At 42.6% G+C, this 21,917-nt stretch overlaps 1 protein-coding gene across 2 annotated transcripts in view; it reads left to right on the forward strand.

The window, feature by feature from the left end:
- The window catches only part of CRYBG1 (crystallin beta-gamma domain containing 1), a 187,263-nt gene that overhangs the window by 121,570 nt on the left and 43,776 nt on the right, over positions 1–21,917 (forward strand). Inside the window, exons 1-2 of one of the 2 annotated variants that reach the window (XM_045843750.1) lie at positions 220–369; positions 16,084–17,651. In XM_045843750.1, coding sequence (XP_045699706.1) covers positions 367–369; positions 16,084–17,651 — 1,571 coding nt within the window. In that variant the 5' untranslated portion in view covers positions 220–366. Of the gene's footprint in view, positions 1–219; positions 370–16,083; positions 17,652–21,917 lie in introns of those variants that run through there. The other variant, XM_045843749.1, reaches the window with a different exon arrangement.

The following is a 21,917-nucleotide window of genomic DNA, read 5'->3' on the forward strand; positions in this document are numbered from 1 at the left end:
GGTTTTCCATGTAATTTAATGCATACACGGCAACTTTCTCCAAACTTTCTCTGTTGCCTTTTCAGCAGCTTTGGTTCAGTGTCACGCCCAAAACGGGGCACACCTCTTTAACCCTTTTAAGTCTTGAATCAAACACACCCTTGTTAAGAGTGCTTTTGACGTCATAAACAGGATCTGTCATTCAGCTCAGCCTCCGGCAGCCGTGCTGCAAGGGGAGCAGCTGAGTTAAACTGGGGAGGCTGGAAGGAGGCTAGACGGGGCTACTCTGAGAAGTAGGACGATTGATGCTGGTAATGCCTGCCCAGCTCCCCTGGATTCCTCATTTTCTCTGGGTGTTTCTCTAGGAAGCAAAAAAGAAGCAACACCATGGTAAGAAACAAACTGAACTTTTGTGATCTCTTCATTGACTGAGACTTTGTTTTGAACTTATGTTGTATTATTATTATTAATGACATCAATTAACTTCACAATGTGTATATTGTCTAGAGCTGGCATATTCTCTGGGCTTAAAAATTGTAAGCAGTTGTGAGTAGAAGGAGTATAATGGGAGGCTGAGAACCCTGGGGGCCCTTTGCTTGAAGTAGAAATGAAAATACCCAGTATGTGATCTTTAAAATATTGCAGATAAACTTTGACGAGCTAGTCTTGTTAAATATAGTTGAGTTAGTTCCATCAGCTAGTCTGACAACCATTGTTGAGTGTGCTATAAAGACTTTAGTTAATCCTTCCTAACCCCCAGTTAAAAAAAAAAAATCTTTTCTCCCCACCCCTTTTCCAAAAGTCAAGGGCAACTGATGTCCAGCCCCTTGGAAGACACTACTTGGGAAACACTGTGTTGACAGTAAGGAATGATCTTTATTTCTCTTCATGGTAAGAGAAGGTAGAACTCTATTACACATTCTTTTAAAATGTAGGTTATCTTTCACATGTGTTCTCCAGTGGGCGTTGTCCCCATAACAAGTTATTATGTATTGCACATACTTTCCCCAAACAAGATTTTTTATTAGGACACAGAAATTTATGGGGGAGATCCAGCTTCTTATAACCCTATCATTCGAAAAATGCTATGGCTTGAAATAAGTTATGAGGAAAAAACCAATCTTGTAAACCTTTAAGAAAAAGAAGTTGATGGAAGTCTGTTCAACTTTGCTCACTCTTTTGATGATGGAGGCAGAAACAGAAAGCCCCAAATAAGAGCTTAGCCCGGTCACCACTGTTTTCTTTGTCAATACTCGGCACTTCCCCCATTCTTTGCTCTTTTAGACACAGTGGCTTCATAACCACACTGTCAAATACCTTAGAGTTTTACACTAAGATATGAACTCCTAATCTTTGCATATTTAACAACTTGTTACAAGAAATGCCTTTTTAAAATGATTTGGCAAATTTTTAAAAAGGGAACATCTGAGTTTAAGAGCATCATGACTATGAACCTTCAAAAAAGAATTTTAAGTTTTTTAAAAATTTTTTAAGAGTAATTTTTTAAAAGATTTTATTTATTTATTTTTAGAGAGGGAAGGGAGGGAGAAAGGGAGAGAGAGAGAAACATCAATGTGAGGTTGCTGGGGGTCATGGCCTGCAACCCAGGCATGTGCCCTGACTGGGAATCGAACCTGCAATGCTTTGGTTCGCAGCCCGCTCTCAATGCACTGAGTTATGCCAGCCAGGGCTGCATTTTAAGTTTTCTAAGTGAAATTTATGATTTTGGGGTCAATCATTTTATTAAGTCTTAATTATAAATATCTAAGAAATGTACTAAGCAGATTAATTGAACCGTAGCCTATGTGCCTTGGTATTTACGCTTGTTTAAGCTTGGAGCAGAGTGGGTAGAGCTGCAGGAAGAGATATATTAGTCAGGCTGATAATTTGGAGGCTTGTTTCACCCTCGAGTTCCCTGCAATATGAGGTTAAGGTGCAGGGAAGGCAATGAAGGTACTAACAGCGTGGTGGCCAGTGAGACGACATCTTAATTTTCATTCAGATGTTGAAGTGGGCAGGAACCTGTGTCTCCAGGCATAGTCATAACTAGGGCAGGCTCAACCTGGGTGCACAGGCTTGTCTGCCTCAAGCCTGTACAGGAACAGTGTTTGCAAAATGCAATCCAGACATGCAAGCTGAGGCAGAGAGAAGGCATTCAGGGCTCGTGCTGCCTGCCAGGAACAGAGTGGTGAGAGGTGATGAAATGCTTTACTTTGCAAAACTGAAGGAGCAGCAACTTTCTCAGACTCCCCATCTGCAGAGCACACATGGCCCCAACACCTCCAGGTCAGTCTAATGGAAGAGTGAAGACTTGCAACAAATTCCATGGGAGGGAAACCAAGTGGACCTTCCTGTGGGCAGGAAGGAAGGAGGTGGGAGGGCCAGAAGATGCAGGGAGTGGAAAAAGATATTAGACACTGAATGGAAACCCATAACTGTATAGACCCCAGTGAGCTGAAGGGTGAGTTTCTCCCCAGCTGGATGGTTCCCATGCAGTTCTCTGGGCTTCCTTGGAGCTGCCCCTCCCAGCCCAACTCCAGGGTTTACACCACCCTGTTTCCCGTCCTTGTACTGGCTCCTCCTCCTTCCTGCCCTCCTTAGCAACACTGTTTGCATCTGGCCTCCTTCTGGTATTGTTCTACCTGCTTTCTCCCTGATTGTGTGTGTGTGTGTGTGTGTGAGAGAGAGAGAGAGAGAGAGAGAGAGAGAGAGAGAGAGAGGGAGAGATGGGGGTGGGGAGGTGGAATGCAGCCAAAAGGACCAGAGAGGAATGTGCATCTTCTGGTTCCACCTGCTATATGTAACCTTAGGCAAATCACTTAAATTACTTTTCACACTGCAGTTTCATGAAATGTGAGATGAGGATGACAGTTATCACCTTTCAGGACTGTTATGAGGTCCCTGGCATGTGGTAGGTTCTTAAGAATTGTTAGCTGAAATAAGTCGCAGAAGAATAAAAATAAAAAGCCAGTAAGTCTATAAGATGTGCCATTAGAAAGCAAAGCAGTGCTTTATGTAAAATATAGCATGCATAGGAAAGGGTATAACATGTAAATATATGAGTAAGATATAATGAGTAATTATAAAGCAACACCTGGATAACTAGACACAGGTCAACAAACAGCACGTGGCTGTTCATAAGTGTCCTGGCGTCCCTTTCTGATCACACCTCCCTGTGCTCCCTCATCATCAGGACCAGCACTAGGGCGAGGGGATTGGGCATTCACCTCAGACGCAAACATTAAGGGGGCACTGAACACCTCTGAAATCAGGATAAATAATCGATATTTTATTGTAATATTTTAAAAAATAACAGTTAATGAAAAACATCCATGGTGGATAAAACATTACAAATTTAAAGAGCCTCTGCACCACAAGAGAGAAGCACTGTGTAAACTGCTGTGATCATTGCCCTTCTGCATCTTTATCCAGTTGCCACCTGTAAATATATCCCACGACACTGCAGATCGGTTTTCCTGTCCTTCGATTTCATATCAATGGAATTATATGCCATGCTCTCACTCGTGTCTGGATTCTTTTGATCAACTTTATATTCATAAAATTCATCTGTCAATTGTGTGGGACTGAAGTCCCCTCATTTCTATTCTGTATCCTATTTCATGAATCACTGCAGTTAATTTATTTATCTTACCCTTGACGGGTCGGGGTCTGTTTCTTGCTGGGGGCTGTTACAAGCAACACTGCTATGAACGTTCTTGCGCACGTGCTCTGGAACGGTGTCTATGAGCTTCTGGCGGGCGGCGGTTCTCAAAGCGAGGCCTGGGAACCCTGGGGCTTCCTTAGGTCTTCCCGAGGTGTCCGTACGTCGAAACTATTTCCACAGTAACGCTGAGATATTATTTGCCTTTCACTCTCATGCTCTCACAAGCGTATAGCGGAGAGTCAGAGACAACGTGACAGGCAGTGATGTCTCGCTCCGATGGTTAATAGAATGGGTCCTGAGTATTGCTGAACTTTAAACATTGCTCAGTTTTAATTTGTAACCTGATCTCTGTTGGTGGATGTAACCTACATAAACAAAGGCTCTTGAGGTCTCCACGTTTTAAGGGTGTCCAGGGGTTCCGAAACCGAAATGTTGAGAACCGCTGTTCTAGGGAGCACACCGAGCAGAGGGATTGCTTGCTCACAGGACGTCTTTATCCTGCTAGACGCTGCCGATCCACACTCCGATCTCCCGTGTGTGGCAGTTCTGTTGCTGCACATCCTCTCTACTACTTGGTATTACTGTCCTTTTTAATTATTTTCCAATCTGGTGAATATGTAAAGATACCTCATGGTGGTTTCCCCTTTCCTTCCTTGATTACTAATTAGGAATGTATCCTATGCAAGTAATTAGGGATGTGTGCAGAGATAAGCTACAAATATGTTCCCTGCAGCCTGCAATGCATTGAAAAAAAACATAAAGGAACAACTGTAGGAATTGTGCTACATTAACATAATGGAATTCAATGCCGTGATTAAAATGCTGTTATAAAATATAGTTATTGGCATGGCTTCAGTGAAAGAACAATATATCGAACAGCATATACAAAGTGCGACCTTACACGATGCCATCCAAAAACACCCAGAAAGAAAAACATAGTAATAGAGGTGTTTGGGGATGGATAAATAAAGAACAATTTCTATGTTCTTCATTATACTGGTTTATATATATTCTGACTTTCAAGTATGGATATGTAGTTCTTTTATTTTCTTTTCAGATTTCCTTTTTCATTCTCTGTCTCTTCCCCAGATACTGTGCTAGGTGTTTCACAAACATCTCATTTGATCCTCAAAACAACCCAGAGGATGAGTATTTCAGAAACTGGATGTTGGGGGGATCGCTTGAGAAGGTTAGAGACAGCCTTTTGTTCCTGTCTGAGACTTGTTCACAACGAACTTCAGAAATAACCCAAGCCCCCAAGCCATGGGCTGGTTCCCTCCACGCTGCTGTCCGGCTCTTGCTGTCGGTGGGCGAGAGAGCGAAGGCCCTGAAATATACGGGTTGCTGTGCCCCACGGTACCATGCACTGGGGAGGGGGCAGGGACACAGTGGTGAACAAGACGACGTTCTTGTTCTCATGGAGCTGACATTCTGAAAGGAAAGACAGACAATAAAGCATACCAACAAATAGGAAAGATAGTTCAGGAACTGGTAAGTGCTGGGAAGAAAAAGAAAAGAGGAGGGTAAGATTATAGAAAGTGGAGTGCTGTGTCCTGTAGGGTGGTCCAGAGGGGTTCCCGCTGCCCAGCTGTGTATCTTCCATACATTGTGACTTGGGGGGGAAGTGTTTTAAAAGGTAGACTTTTGTTTGTTTCCTTTCTTCCAGTCCTGACACATTGAAGGTGCGTGCTCGCAAGCAATGACATGCCAAGTTCTGCAGACAGAGCTCTTTTAGGACTACGTCTAATAGAGTTATTTTCATCTTTACCTCAACAACTGAGAATTATAAATTAACCTTATGAGTTATTTACTTGGGCTATGAAACATCAGCAAAATATCAAGCTATTAATTACGCCAACCATCACTGTCTTGGGGCCCTTTGTGATTTTCAGAGCATATCTACATATATCATTTCATGTGAATTTCTCAATACTCTACGACAGAGGAAAAATTTTTGAGAGGATAAATGTTTTGGTCCCTATTTAGTAGCATTCCTGCATTCTCTTCAGGAAGGCAAGCATTCTGCTTGGAAAAATATTACAAGGAAGTCAATCACTCTCAGTAGAAAATTACAGAGAACTGAGATGTTTTTGGGAAGCATATATTAATTGAAAAGATAAAGATTGTACTGTTTTCTTGAAAAAAATCCACTGTTTTCTGCCATACTTTTTAATGGAATGTATTGGAGTTATACTGCTCAATGACATTGTAGAGGTTTCAAGTGTACAATTCTGCAATACACCATCTGCATGTGGCATTATGTGCTCACCACCCACAGCCTAGGTTCCTTCGGTCACTATTTATCCCCCATTCACCCTCTTCCACCTGCTCCCACCTGCTCCTTCCCTCTGGTAATTACCGTGCTGTTGTCTGTGTCCATGAATGAGGTGGCTGTTGTTTTGGGGTTTTTTTTGCTTAATGCCTTCACCTTTTTCACCCAGCCCCATAAACCCCTTCCCCTCTGACAACTGTCTGTCTGTTCTCTATCTTATGAATCTGTTTCTATTTTGTTTGTTTATTTTGTTCATCAAATTCCACATATGAGTGAAATCATATGGTATCTGTCCTTCTCTGACTGGCTTATTTCACTTAGCCCAATACCCTCTCGGCCTATCCATGCTGTTACAAAAGGTAAGATTTCCTTCTTTTCTATGGCCAAATAGTATTCCATTGTGTAAATGTACCACAACTTTTTTACCCATTCATCTACTAACGGGCACTTGGGCTGCTTTCAAATCTTGGCTATTGTAAATGACACTGCAGTGAGCACAGGAGTTCATATATTCTTTAGAATCTAGTGTTTTGGGTTTCTTTGGATAAATCCTCAGAAGTGGAATCACTGGGTTATAAGGCAGTTCCATTTTTAATTTTTTGAGGAAACTCTATATTGTTTTCCACAGTGGCTGCACCAATCTGCATTCCCACCAACAGTGCACAAGGGTTCTCTTTCTTCACATCCCCCCAACACCTGTCATTTGTGGATTTATTGAGAACAGCCATTCTGACAGGTGTAAGATGATATCTCATTGTGGTTTTATTTCTCAGTCCTCTGATGATTAGTGACACTGAGCATCTTTTCATATGCATATCAGACATTTGTATGTCCTCTTTGGAGAAGTGTCTACTCAGGTCCTTTGCCTATTTTTATTATTTTTTTATTTATTTTTTTCCTTTGCCCATTTTTAAATTGCATTGTTTGTTTTTATGGTGTTGAGTTTTATAATTTTTTAATAAATCTTGAATATTGACCCCTTATCAGATGTATCATTGGCAAATATGTTCTTCCATTCAGTGGGTTGTCTTTTCATTTTGTTAATGGCTTCCCTTGCTGTGCAAAACCATTTTAGTTTCATATAGCCCTATATGTTTTTTTTGTTTCCCTTGCCTAAAAAGATATATCAGAAAAAATATTGCTATGACAAATGTCTGAAATTTTACTGCCTTTGTTTTATTCTAGAATTTTTATGATTTCAAGTCTAACATTTAAGTCTTTAATTTATTTTGAGTTTATTCTTGTGTATGGTTTAAGGGGGTGGTCTAGTTTCATTTTTTTTGCACATATCTGTCCAATTTTCCCAACACCACTTACTGAATAGACTGTCATTACCCCATTGTATATTCTTGCCTTCTTTGTCAAATATTAACTGACCATAGGGCATATATCTACTTCTGGCTCTCTATTTTGTTTCATTAATCTATATTGACATGGACTCTGGCCCGCAGTGTCCTTGGCGTTATGAATGAGATATGAGACAAATGCACATGGACTACCGAGTCCTGTGGAGGAAAAGGGATGGCATGGCCACTCTCTCAAGGGGAGAGCGCCCCGATCCTTGCCTTGACAGGCTTTTATTGGACTCAATTTGCACAGAAATAAAGCTCATCAATCATTGTCAGGCAGAAATGATTAAACAATAGATAATATTCAAAGAACTCTGAGGGCCTATTTTGAGTCAAGGTCAGATAGCTAAAGGGCCATAAAACTTTGGGGAGGGAACAAACTCATTTCCTGCTTGGTCCCTTATTAATTAAATTAAGGGTATTATCATAGTAGGTTTCATAGGATTTTATGTATTCTTTGTTAGGCCTGATCGCCCTAGGGAACCTGCCCTTTCCAGCACAGGGCGGCACCCACCACCTGCATTGTTTCAGGCTTAAGTCAGGCAGGGAAAGTAAAGCAGCCAAGAGATTAGGAGACTTCTTGCAGACAGAATGAGGACTCAGACTATGTCAAAGCTGAGGGGTGAGGGCCCATCACCCCCTTTTTCTGTAGCCCCCAAGTCCTTCCCTGGGGCCCTCCGTGATCATGCCTGTCTTAGGTCGTTCCTTCCTTGAGGAATCTTACCCATCATTGGCTAACCGATCAAGCATTGGGGGCCAGGCAGGGTGAAGTAAAAGGAGCAGAGGTGGCACCCCTGTGAGGGAGACAAGCTTTGTCTCCTTAGTGGCTTATGGTCCCAAGGTCTCTCACTCAGTTTTAGCCATGGTGGGAGTTACAGCTTCTGAAACAGGCAGGGCGGTTCCCAACACTATATGTTTTTATGCTGATACTATGCTGTTTTGATTACTATGGCCTTGCAGTATAGTTTGATATCAGGTAGTATGATACCTTCAACTTTGTCCTTTTTTCTCAAGATTGCTTAGGTCACTCAGAATCTTTTGTGGTTCCATATGCATATTTGGAATATTTGTTCTAGTTCTGTGAAATACGCCATTGATATTTTAATAGGAAATGTGTTGACTCTATAGATTGCTTTTGGTAGTCTGGACATTTTAATGATGTTAATTCTTTCTATCCCTGAACACAATATATTCCACTTATTGCACCTTCCTTAATTTTTTTCTTCAGTATCTTCTAATTTTCTGAGTATAAGTCTTTTACTTCTTGGGTGAATTTATTCTTAGGTATCTTATTTTTTTATGCAATTGTAAATGAGAATTTTTCCTAGTTCTCTTTCTGATAGGTGATTAATGGTGTATAAAAATGCTGCTGATTTCTAAATATTAATTTTGTGTCCTTCTATTTTAGTGAATTCACTTATCAGTTATAGTAGTTTTTTGGTGGAGTCTTTAGGGTTTTTTTTTAAGATTTTATTTATTTATTTTTAGAGAGGGAAGGGAGGGAGATAGAGAGAGAGGGAAACATCAATGTGCAGTTGCTGGGGGTCATGGCCTGCAACCCAAGCATGTACCCTGACTGGGAATCAAACCTGCGACACTTTGGTTCGCAGCCCGCACTCAATCCACTGAGCTACGCCAGCCAGGGCTTAGGGTTTTCTATATAGAGTATCATGTTACCTGCAAATAATGACAGTTTTACTTCTCCCGTTACAATTTAAATGCCTTTTACTTCTTTTTCTTGTCTAATTGCTGTGGCTGAAACTTTCAGTACTATTATGGATAAGACTGGTGAAAGCAGATATATCTATCTTGTTCCTGATGTTAAGGGAAAGACTTTTTATTTTTGCCATTGAATAGGATGTAGGCTGGGAGTTTTTCATCTATGGCCATTATTATGTTAAGATATGTTTCCTCTATTCCCACTTTGCTGAGAGTTTATCATAAATGGGTGCTGGATTTTATCAAATGCCTTTTCTGAATCTATTGATATGCTTATCTGATTTTCATCCTTCATTTTGTTTACATGGTATATCGTGTTTATTGATTTGCAAATACTGTACCAACCTTGCATCCCTGGAAAAAATTCCACTTGATCATGGTGTATGAGCTTATTTGTGGATCCTCTGGATCTGGTTTGCTAATATTTTGTTGATTTTAGCATCTACATTCAATTAAGGGTATTGGCCTCTAATGTTCTTTTAATGTCCATCTGGTTTTGGAATTAGGATAATGCTGGTCTAATGAAAAGAACTTGGAAGTTTTTCCTCTTCTTGAATTTTCTGGAATAGTTTGAGAAGGATAGGTGTCAGTTCTCATTGAATGTTGGTTAAATTCCCCTGTAAGGCCATCTGGTCCAGGACTTTTGTTTGTTTGGAGTTTTTTCACTACTGATTCAATTTCATTAGTTGTAATCTCTTTATTCAGATTACCTGATTCTTCCTGATTCAGTTTTGAAAGATTGTATGTTTCTAGGAATTTATCCGTTTCATCCAGATTGCCCAATTTGTTAGCATATAGTTGTTCAAAATATTTTCTTACAATCTTTTGTATTTCTTTGGTGTCAGTTGTTACTTTTCCTTCTTCATTTCTCATTTTATTTGTTTGGGTCCTCTCTCTTTTTTTTCTTGATGAGTCTCATTAAACATTTGTCAATCTTGTTTATTTTTTCAAAGAACCATATAGTAATTCCATATTTCTTTGCATAAGAGGCCTCCCTACTACTAAATAGTGTTATAGTCCGTGGGTCTTACAGTGCAAGCCTTAGTCTTCACTTATTGTAACAGTCCTGGAAGAAATCACGGTTATAGCAGAAATGGAATAACAGAAATGCTCCATAGTCTGTCTCCAAAATCATTAAGAAATGGCTAAATTATATTGAGTATACTCCAAGAAAAGGAACCGTATAACATATAAGAAGAAAAAATTTAGTTAAGAAGTTAAAACAAAAAGTTTTAGTGTGTAATAGGTCAAGGTATACTTAGGTGAACAATTCTCCTTCACTTTGTGTGTGTGTGTCATGTATGTTTTTAGAGGGGGGCATGCATATGAGCACAAGCAGCACCAGAAAGGAAAACTCAAAATGGAGAGATGGCAAGGAGAGTAGATCATTTTAAATGCCAATTCCAAACCTAAGTCTGTAGTATCAGGGATCCATCCAGTTTCTCCATTAAATTTAACTTCATCTGTCTGAGGGTTCTGAGACTGAGACAATATTCTGCTGTACACTTATCATGGGAAAGTGTAATTTTAATTTTTATTCTAAAAGTCTTCAGCATGGATATCCTGGAAATTGTAATGAAAGAATGATGACTTCTTATGAAAGTCTTTCTTGCTTTTTGCAACCTAACTCTACATGAAGGTTTCTTGCAACCTAATTCTACATGAAATTTTCTATCCAGCTTTGAAGTATTTCACTTTTGTTCTCCCCTTCCCCCTTCCCTATGCCCTATCTTTGTTCATTTCTTGTCACTTATGTGTTCTTTATCGAAAGTCCTTCTTGCTTTTATTGAATAGAATTTTCTAACATTTATTTTTGCTTTTAAAAGTTGAAGGGTGGCCCTGATCAGTGTGGCTCAGTGGATTGGGTGTCGTCTCACAAAATAAAAGTTTGCCTGTTCAATTCCAGGTCAGGGTACATGCCTGGGTTGCAGGCCAGGTCCCAGATTCAGGTTGTAGAAGGCAGCCAATCAGTGTTTCTCTTACACATCCATGTTTCTCTCCCTCCCTTTCTGCTTCCCTTCCCCCTGTCTAAAAGTAAATAAAATATATTTTTTAAAAAATTTGAAGGGTGAAGTAGCTTTAAATCCCTATATTTTTGAAGCCATATACCTGAAGCTATTTTTTAGAAATCTGTACAGAAAAAAATTGTCCTTGCTAATGCAAGCACACATACACTGTGAACATGAAGTATTAGAAAGGTAGCATGGCCAATCACATCATTTGCAACACTGTAGACTGAACTCATTCATTCTTCATCATGGCTGAACTCTAGAAGTTAAGATCTCTCAGAAATCAACAAAGTAGGCTTTTGGAGAATCTTAATTTTTTAAAAGAAAGTTACTTTTGTACAATACATCGATGACCACATTTTAGCAGAAGACATAGGACATGTAGAGATATCTCGATCTGCTTTCTCAAATCAGATTCAGATTGGGAGATAGCAGTAAACCAGAAGTCTTCAAAACCTGTGAGCCAGCAACTGCATCACCATGCAGAATCTTCACTCAGGCCAAATAGAGCTGTAAATTCTTGAGCACGCTAAGTCTTGTGCAGAAAAGACTTCCATTCTCTTTTTGTTTTGTTGAGACCTAAACATGGTCATAGTCATCTCCAAGAGTTTGGTAACTCCCTTTGGAAGAGAGGATGAATGTTACTGCTTCTTTAGTAACAGCAAATACCTTATGTCTTGTTCTAGGTCCTTGTGCTAGGTGTGGGAAGCAGGCAGGGCATTTTTCCTGCTCTTGAGTGGCTTATATTCCACTGTACATTGAATAGGTGGTTAAACATGTGAATGACTTATTTTTAAACAATATTTTAGTTATATTTTCAAGTAATATGCTCAACATAGTTTTCTTCAACCTCCAAACATGATTTTATGTGAAATACTTCAAAATTTAAAGCAATGACTCCAGTCATTGCCTGTAGGCCTAGACATTTTGGTATATTAACAATCTGGTAGTATATTAACAATTTATCCTATATTTCCTGATTTTTTTGCTGCCCAGTCGTTGAGGAGGTAGCAGAGATCTCTGGAATTATACGAATGTATATAACAATACTAGTGCCAGCTACTGATGACAGGTGTGGCCACACCAAGAAAGCTGAGAATCACAGAACAGCACTGCAGCCAGTGGTGCCCGGGCCTCCACACCCTGCCTGGAATATGGTCTTGTCATAGCTGCTTATACATGTCCTGTAATGAACCACGTTTAATAGGAGCCAAAAAAAGCTCTCTAAAACAGATCCCCACATATAGCCCATGGTCCATTCCCCAAATAGCCCTGTTGTGGACTACATTCATCCCAACAGGATGTGGGTGACAGGAGGTTGCGCAGAGTGGGGAGGGCAAGCTGCATTAAGGAAGGTAGGCAGAAAGTACACGGTAAAAAGATAACTTCAGGGGAATTCCTGGGATTGCCTGGTTCTGCTGTAGTCTGAGAACCCTCAGGACCCTGCCCATCCCCGGAGGGGAGTCTGGGGAGGAGATTGGTGGAGCAGGAAGAAGACTGATGGGCCCTCATGGACTCTTTGGAAAAAACTCCCCTTCCTAACAGGTTATTGTCAAGGGAGGAAGAAGGTGTTGAGTCTGTGGACTCCTATCCTGGGTTTAGGACTCCAAGGGCAAAATCTCCTACTTAAGGAAGGGCCTACTGCCTATCTGGGCAACTCCCAGGCCATCAGGATTTTTGTTCTGTCATTCATTCTTCTTCTTTGAACACTGGAAAGAAACAATTCCTGGCTAAGCATTGCTCAGAGGATCCTGCATAGAGATTTAATGCTGGAGGTCTCAGGGACCCAGGCCTTTGGGGGAAGACTGCATTCTCCTATGAATGAGGACCTAGCCTTTGATGTGATTTGAGTTATTGACTAAGAACTATGAACTATGCACTTTTGCCATGTGAAGTGTATTTCTGCTCTTTATTTTCCAAGGAAAAGTTTTATTTTCAAATTAACTTTATTAAGATATAATTTATATATAAAAATTGTACCCATTTTAAGTGGACAGGTTGATGAGTGTGGAAAGATGTGTAGTGAGTGTAATCACCATGATCAAGATAGAAAACTCTGCCTTCACTCCCCAATGTTCCCACCCGCCTCTTTCCAGTCACACCTCTATCCACACCCTGCCCTCAGGCAAGCACTGATCTACTTTCCATGATTACGGATTAGACCTGCATTGTCTAGAACCTCATATAAATGGAGCCGAACAGGATGTCACCTTTGAGTCTGGCTTCTTTTACTGAGTACTGTATAATGCTTTTGAGACTTATCCATGTTGTTGCATTTCAGAAGTTCCATCCTTTTGGTTGCTCAGTAGCATCCTGTTGTATGGATGTACTACCATTTATCCATTCACCAGCTGGTGGACATAGAAGTTGTTTCCAGTGTTTACTCTTATGAATGAAGCTACTGTGAACATTCGTGTATAAACAAAATTCTGCAATTCTAGCAAGTTCAATAGACAGAGCATCTTGGCAGGTGATAAATTGCTAGCCCCTTTGCCCAGGGCGAGGGGAGGAGTGAGTATAGAGAGGAGTTAGGTAGTTTATAGAGCTGAGTTCCCAAGAGCAACTGGTTTTGTAGAGTGCAGTGATAGCCAATGTTGGAAAAAAAAAATGCCTGTACTGAGCAGAGAGGACTGCTGATCAGGCATCTCTCAGTTGTGTGGGAAAAGTGGATTGCTACATCACTGGCAGGACAGACTAACACATACGCTTAGTTGTTTTCTTTTGAACTGGAGCCAATAGACTCAAACCAATTTCTTCTGGCAACTTCTTCAGGGTATGTTTGAAGGCCTGTTCAGGGAGCAGGGACAAGAACTCTATCTCCAGAGTTAGAAAGACAATTTGTTGTGGGACCTTGGGCAGGGATAAGCAAATGAGCCTAAAAAGACTGCCTACCTTAAGGGCTGTTAGGAGGATTGGATGAAAATCTATATAAATCACTTAGCAAGTCTCTGCTGAATAAAGAGGGTTCTGTTGGCATAAATTAAAATGTTATGTTTAAAATCATGCAATACCTTTGGCTTATAGTAGAACCCAAATATATTTCTTAGGAAGTTGAAATACATTAATGCATTTTTAACAAGACGGTGAATTCTTCCTATATTATTTATATAACCATTGAAGGATTGCATTATTCATCAAGCTCTGGTTAGATTTTGGAAGTGCATCGTCTCAGTCACAAGACCTCCCAGTGGCTGCAACTTCAGTCCATTTCCTCATGCCCAGCTGTCTAGTTCCAAAGCTCCCACCAGGAGCTTCCCACACCAGAAGAATGGAGTTCGTCAGTAGATCTGGTTGGTGAACGCTTCCTCGGGACCCTGTCCTCCGTGTGGCCTGCCATCTTAGAGGTGCCCACTGCACCGCCACATCCTCTGAAAGGTGTCCCTGTGGTGGAGTGGAAGGAGCAGCGCTGGAAGCTGAGGATTTGGATTTGAATCTTGACTGTATTGCCCCCACCTCCATCCCCAACACACTTCAAGTCTCTTCCCTTTCGAAGCTTCGCTTTCCTCACTTCTATGGGCTAACAGCACCTCGCTAGGCTGTGGCAGGATCATGAAGTCGCAGTGTCAAGACCGCCTCAATGAATGTTTGTTAGTTCCATGCTTTGCCTTACAGTCTTCCTTACTTCCCACCGTGTCCAAAGTCCACTGGCTGCATAGAACTCAAACGAAATAGAGACGCTTTAAGGAGTGATTGAGGAATCTCCCTCTAAACAGTCAATATTGTAAAAGCTGCGGTGAATGTTCCAGAAAAGGTGGGGCTCAAGTTAGCTCCTGGGTTTTAAGTGGAAGAGGTAAATTCTTGTTACTGGAACCACGCGTCTGGTTTGGGTTTCAGCGCGGTCCTTACCAGGAATATACTTCCCACCGCTGGGACTCAGGGCTGGGCTCCCCGCTCTTGCTGCAATTCTTCATCCCCTTCCTGTCCGCCCACTCACTCCCAGAGCCCGGCAAACCCCGACCCGCCGCGGCGCCCATTGGTTGGTTGGCTTTTATTGATCTGGTTTGAGCATTCCAGGTTTCCCGCGCAGGCACCAGGTGCTGACCGTTTTGCCCTGGGCTATGCAAGAGAAACAGGTTTTTCCTCTTACAGGGACCGGTGTGGATTATTACTGGCTATGCAGGCCCTCTCCTTTGGGTGGGTGGGGTTCTGGGGCTCCCCTGTGCGCCGGGTGTCCGGTGGGCTGAGGTCTGCACCAGCAGAGCCCTGCACTTTACCGGACGTCCACCTGCGCTCCGGGCGCTCCCGGCGGGGATGTGCAGCCTGTCGCCCTAGACTTTTGCCCTCCTTTCTCCGTGTACTGCCGTATGGACACCCTGGGAACTTTTCTCGGGAAAAAGCCCACAGCGTGACTTGCAAAGTAGTCGGATCGGTTACATTTGGGGATCAGTGGGCGTTTGAATGCCCGCGTGCTACTCCCATTGGAAGAGCGCAGGCCCGACCCACCGTGAACTGCTGGTTTAGCCAAAGGCGGGCTCAGGTGCTCCAATCCCCGTTTTCTTATTTTCTTTGGCAATTGTGTCGAACCCAGGTGGCTTCTTAGTGTGCTAAAGGTGAACACTGCCAGTACTGTTTTTCCTCGTCTTCGTTACCTCAAAAAGAAAAAAACACATCGGTGTTTCATGAAAAAATCCTGCCTTAAGATATGTGTGTGTGTGTGTGTGTGTGTGTGTGCGCGCGCGCGCGCCTGCGTGCCTACTGCTGTGCCCTATACTCAAGCATGGCTATATGAGGAATTAAGCACTGCATTTTTACTGAGGAAGGAGGTAAAAAGCAAGAGCTAGAGAGATCTGGGAATTTTTTACTTTGTATGTGTGAGTGTTTGGACCTTGCAAATTTTCCTTCGAAACGCAAGAATACTTAAAATAGATGTTATTCTAAGTAGCACCAAACATAGATGGCTTTAAGGAAAAAAATTTAAAGTGAGATTAGTTTTTGTTGGGATGAATGTACAAACTCATATTTCATTTTCATGTAGAAACCCCGGCCCATTATCATTTTGGTCTGTAGTTCCATAATGTACTTACTACTAAAGAGGAAGAAAATAACACGGATTCTTATATTTTCTCTCCCCAATTCTGTTTTATTTTTCAGTCTAGAGCACAACCACCAGAAGAGAACAAAAGGAAGCCAGTTTTGGGAAAACTTGGCAATCTGTTCACGGCAGGAAGGAGAAGGAACACCAGAAACGGGTTAGAGAGTCCCACCCGCTCAAATGCCAAACCAGCCTCTCCCAAAGATGTAACCTCCCCGCAACTCCCTGAAAGAGAGGATGAGAAGAGGAAATCTCAGGGCAGCCAACCAGAGCAACCCGACGAGCGCCAGGACGGCTTCCCCCAGGAGAAGCCCCAGGAGGCAGAAGGCGAGCCCTCCGATACCTGTGTCCAAGTAGCCCGCCCTGTCGCCAAGCTGTCACCTTGCTCGAGCAGCAATGCAGCGGCGGCTGTGCAACTGTGCCGTGAAAGTGAATCACCGCAACTAGAACCTCTGGACTCAGCTGGAGAGCCCTTCCCAGATGCCATCGCCGCTGCCAAGCAGCTGCATTCCTCACTGGAGAGTTGCCCCAGGCAAGAGAACGCAGAGACGCTAGCCCGCATTCCCGGGGAGGACGCTTCCTTCTGCGCTGCTCCAGAAACGGAGCCAGCCCAGGGTGCAGGGGGTGTGCTGGGGTCACCTACTGGGGAGAGACCTGAGAGCGGTGCCGAAGGAGGCTCTCTGGGCCCCCAAGACACGCAAGGCCAGTCCCCGGGGGACGCAGTTGCTCCGCCAGGTGAGCCTTCTGCCGAGGGCTCGGAGAACTGGGCCGGCTCCGCACAAGCGAACGGCAGAGCCGGGCCCAGAGGACTAGAGTGCCGGCAGGGCGAGCGTGCCCATCCAGCTAAAGTGTTAACTTTGGACATCTTCTTGAGTAAGACTGAGGTGGCGCAGGTGGACGAGCCGGTGGTCATTACTCCCGGGGCAGACGATTGCAGCGACCAGGACGACATGGATAAGAGGGCCAGCGGCCGCAGATCGGGGAGGCGGAGGAAGTCGCAGAAATCCAGCGACTCCCCGGGCTCGGACACGGCCCCGCCAGACAGTGCGGCGCGAGACGACGCGGTGTTCGACTACGAGGTGGCGCCAAACGCCGCCACCGAGAACGGCTCTGCGGAAAAGAAAGTGAAATCTCCGCGAGCTGCCCGGGACGCGAGTCCGGAGTCCAAGACCGGCCCCGGATCCAAAGGGCAGCCCCGAGGGGAGTCGGACCGCAGCAAACAGCCTCTGCCGGCCACGTCCCCCACCAAAAAGAGGGGCAAGAGCCGCATCTCCGAAGCTGTGCCCATCCCGCCGGCTGCAGGCCCAAGGGCTCCTGCCAAGGAGTCCCCGCCCAAGAGGTCCCCGGGGCCCGACTCCAGCCCCGCCGCCAAGGCTGCGGCGGGGGAGAACGGGGAGGAGGCGTCCCGGGTCGTCCCCCGAGAGCTCACGGTCAAGAGCAGCTCTCTGCTGCCGGAGATCAAGCCGGAGCACAAGAGGGGACCGCTCCCCAACCACTTCGACAGCCGGGGAGAAGGAAGTCGGGGCAAAGAGCTGGGCAGATGGTCCGGAGTTGCCGACGCGGACGGCTCGAAGCCCAGGAACCATTTCGGGGTGGACAGGTCGACGGTGACCACCAAAGTAACCCTGTAAGTAGCTGCGCAACTGGTGCGGGCACGCGCGCGGCACACGTGCTGGGCGGCGGGTCGGAGAGGCGCGGGTCTTTGTGCTCGTGGAGGAACTGCCCGGCACCGAACTTTTCCTTCTGTGCTGCATTGAACGTTTGTGAAGATGGCACATTCGGGGCCATGGTTGGTTGTTATTTCCGGTTTCATGTAAGATTTAATTAAATGAATGTAAGAATGAGATCCCTGTTGAGGCTCTGTTAACATAAGCGATAGAGAGCACTAGGTGGCCTGACATCATAAGCTAATTCTGTTCTTTATTACAAATGTAATAAACTGGTGTTCTTGGATAGAACGTTCTTAAAAAGCGCATGCGGTGAATTTGAAAACACGGAGCGAGCACTAATGTGTTCACTGTGTCCCAATAGCTTTGACCTGTGTGAGTTTAAAGTACTTACAGAACCTTTTATGGAACTTAGTGCATTATTTGCCTAAGCATAAAAAACAAACTCTTACACAAGTATTTTGGTTGCTTCTTCCCCTTTATACTGTTAGGGAGTCTGGTAATACTTTTGCCTCCAAGTTGGAAAGTAATATTCAATTATTGAAATGAAGAAAGGTCAAAATAGGGGGAAAAGAGAGAAGAAAAGGAAAAAACAGCAACAAAAGAAAGAAAAGAAAAGTTAAGTTAGCGTTTTTTACCGGGAAGCCACTTGCTGAGGGAAAAGACAAGTTAGAAGAATCTAACTCAACAACAGACTGACTACTTGCTGTTAAGTTGATTGATTTTCAGATGTTTACTGAGCACCTTTGGTGCGTGGTACTGTGCTATGACTATTGGGGGGAAGTCACAAGTGTGATTCACTGTCTTACCCTGGAAGAGTCCATGTCCCAGTCTAGAACATGAGATGCTGGCAAGTCGAATAACAGTATGCAGAGATATCTGATTAAACTGCCAGTGGATATTGCTGTCCATAAAGGCCGGGGTGTGTAAAAGGAAGAAGAAAATCCCGGTTGGAGGACTTGTGCTTTGATGATGATGTGAATGGTATGGGTGGACCAGATAGGAGGTACTAGGAAACTCTCCAGATCTGCCCCCTTCCCACCCTCTCACTCTATCTCCTGATCAGCACTGGTGAAAAATGAGTACCGGTATCTAAACTACTGAAGTTTTTCCTGCATTCACACATGTATTGAAAGAGCTGGTATTTTCACAACATTACCATTCTTAAACCCAATGGTCCATTCTATTTGACTTCTTGAATAAGTAATCTTTAAAGTAGAAGCTCTGTTTGGTAAACACATGAGGGGATAATCTGTTCAATGAATAACTTGAGCTACCTCACTAGCTTCAGACCTGGAGACCTTTGATATAGTCGGCTGTTTATTCTACAAGGGCAGCACTAGAGAAATAAATAACCTGAGTAAATGATACCCATTATTTGGAGGAGGCCAGTGTGCCAACATTCAGACCTAAGTGTGAACCTTAGAGAAATGTTCCAGTGTACCTGGTTAAAGACTCTTCAGCTCCCCTGTCTCCAAAAGAAATACACCAGTGGAAAAACCAGAAATGTTACCTGTTAAGGGACAGGGCAGACAAACCTAGGGAAGCAGATCTCACAATGAAACTCTTCATGTGCTAATATTGGCAATAGAACTAAACCAAGTGTCTTTCTCAGCACTAATTACTTTCTATCTAAAGTTTTTCCTTTGCCAGGCACAATTTATTTTTGTTTTCCACAGGGCCTCACACTTAGTGAATTGGCAAACTACAGAAATGGAGAATTAATCATTCTTCCTAGTTCTTTTCTGTTTGATGGGGTTTTTCAAACCCTTTAATTTTCTTCTATTGCCTTTTAAGAAAAGATGTTATTCAGATTATTTTTAAAAAATTTGAATCTGAAGTTTTAGAGTTAAACTCTGTACATTTCCTCAAAAATAATGACTACGCAGCATCATGTTTCTTGAAGCTGTTAGAAAAATTGTCTTCAGTTCTCTACAACTGAATGTTGAGATTCCTAAAATGATGTATTTAAAATAAAGAGAATTTTCCTCTCATATTATAGCCATAGCTTTTTAGACTCCATTATTTTCCCCTCTCACATTATCATGAAGGCATTACAACAGAAATTATAGGAGTCTTTTAATCACTTTGAGCTAGGTAATTGTAGTGACTCTTGGTAGCAAGAAGTTAATAGCAGGAAAGTTTGGTTGTAAAATACATTTTGAGCTTGGTGTAAATCTTTAATGTGCAGATTTTCCTGTCTTTAAGGCAGCTTGTTGGCTAACCTATAGCGTTTTCCACTTACATCAAAAGATGCACTTTGATGTTTGACTGTCCTTAGAGATGATAGTGAGGATTTGTTAAAAGTATGGTCCCTGGTATGTGAACATCCCTCCCTCATTAACTGATAGCATTTGTAAGCATTCTACTTCTAATCATCTCCCTGGTTTTAACATTTTATCTTTAAGGAAATGCTGATAAGTTAATTTGCTTTTAAATTGAATATATGGGTCCACAATGTGGGAGCCTAGATACCTTGTGGAGATATTGAGGAAAGCAATGCCTGGGAGAAATGAATGAGACTGTATCAAATTTAGTATTTAAGTAAAGTTTTAAATAATGAAAATCTAAATTCTTAATGTTTCACATGGGAAGGACTTCTCAAGTTTTCTCATTTTATCCAGAGGGATAAGATGTCCCCCCAAAAGTCATACTGCCCATTCCTCCAAAAGGCTGCTGAGGCCCAACCTTCTCGAAGGGCGGGGAGTCCATGCGGGAGACAGCACTTCTCCCCTTGTGCTCTCGTTTTCGTGGTGGCCTCATTAAGTGTGATTACTTTATCTTATAGATGTCGTGATAAATTGTCCTTGAGTTCTTGAGTCATAAAGCTGGAAAGAGTCAGAGGAGGTCACTGAGGCACATCTTGTGGGACGGCCTCTGGGGAAGCAGAACAGGAGAGCGGTCCAGAGCACGGATCAGAAACAGAATACCTGGCTTCAAATCATGGCTCTGCCCTCACTCACTAGCTGTGCGACCTCAGGCAAATGATTTACCTTCTCTAAGCCTCAACTTTCTCATCTTAAAAGAGAAAGTATAAAATTGTACATTGGGCAAGACATGGAAGTGTGTCTCAAGTGTTTGGAAATCAGTGAATTTTAGTGTTTACTGTCTCCTCCATTTTATAAACCACTAGACCAATGGTTTGGACATTTTGGGTTTTGTTTGTTTTTTAGCTTTGGAGACCGTTCTTCTAGGAAAGCATATGTAAAAGTGATGTGTAAAACACATGAGTAAGAGTGATTCTTATTGAAAGGAGGGTGGCTGGCCAAGAGCCCCACGCCTCAGTCTCCACTGTCCCCAACTGCAGCCCTTGAAGGGAATTCCAACGATTACTTCAGCCATAACTGGGGGGGGGGGACGTTTAGGGGAGGGGGAACCAACTCTGTTCTAAACTCTCTAGTTTTTTTTTGTTTACAGATAGGGAAGGTAGAGTTCAGAGAGCTAAAGTGACTTGACCAAGTGCACACATATAGTTAGCGTAAAAGCCAGGACCAGAGCCTGCTAATGTCAAACAGAGAACGTTTTGTTTCTCAGAAAGAAAGAATGTGTACATTCGGAGACGTATGATTACCGCTGGGGGCAATTATACCCAAGACACAAGAGTGGGAGGGGAGACCCTCTGCCCAAGAAATGGTGACAAAACCAACAGTTGAGTAATTGATGAGTAAACTATGGTATGTTCAAATGATGGGCTCTTATGCAGACATTAAGAAAACTTTTCAGATGATTTTTCTGTTAAATATAGGGTTAAGCAATCTTATTTTTAAGGACAAGATACCAAATTCTATGAACAGAATGATCTTAATGCTATTGAAAATATTTAACTGCATATAAAAAGGCTACATATGCGCTACATTGTTAACAGAGATATTATATTTGAGTGGAAAATCATGAGTGATTTTTCATTTTTATATTTTCCAAATTTTCTGTAGTGAGCATACTTATATAATCAGAGAAAAATTTTATGGGAGGTGGATGAAGGGAATACAATATCCCAAGAGTAAATAATAAATAAATATTTTTTATAATCTAGCATTTTGAGATGATGTAAAAAAAGCTGTGGCAAAATAAAAATTACAGTTTATGTTTAGAGAAATCACTTACATATTTAAAATCTGGAAGCACGTTAAATATTTAAATTTGTTCTAATGTTCTTCAGACCCTAAAACATTTTCTAACTCTAGTGTCAAGCACTGTGTGAACCTACTAGGCACTTGAGAAACTTG

This window comes from Phyllostomus hastatus, unplaced genomic scaffold (genome assembly GCF_019186645.2).
Source record: "Phyllostomus hastatus isolate PE091 unplaced genomic scaffold, TTU_PhHast_1.1 phas_contig_40, whole genome shotgun sequence".
NCBI classification, from domain to species: Eukaryota; Metazoa; Chordata; class Mammalia; order Chiroptera; family Phyllostomidae; genus Phyllostomus; species Phyllostomus hastatus.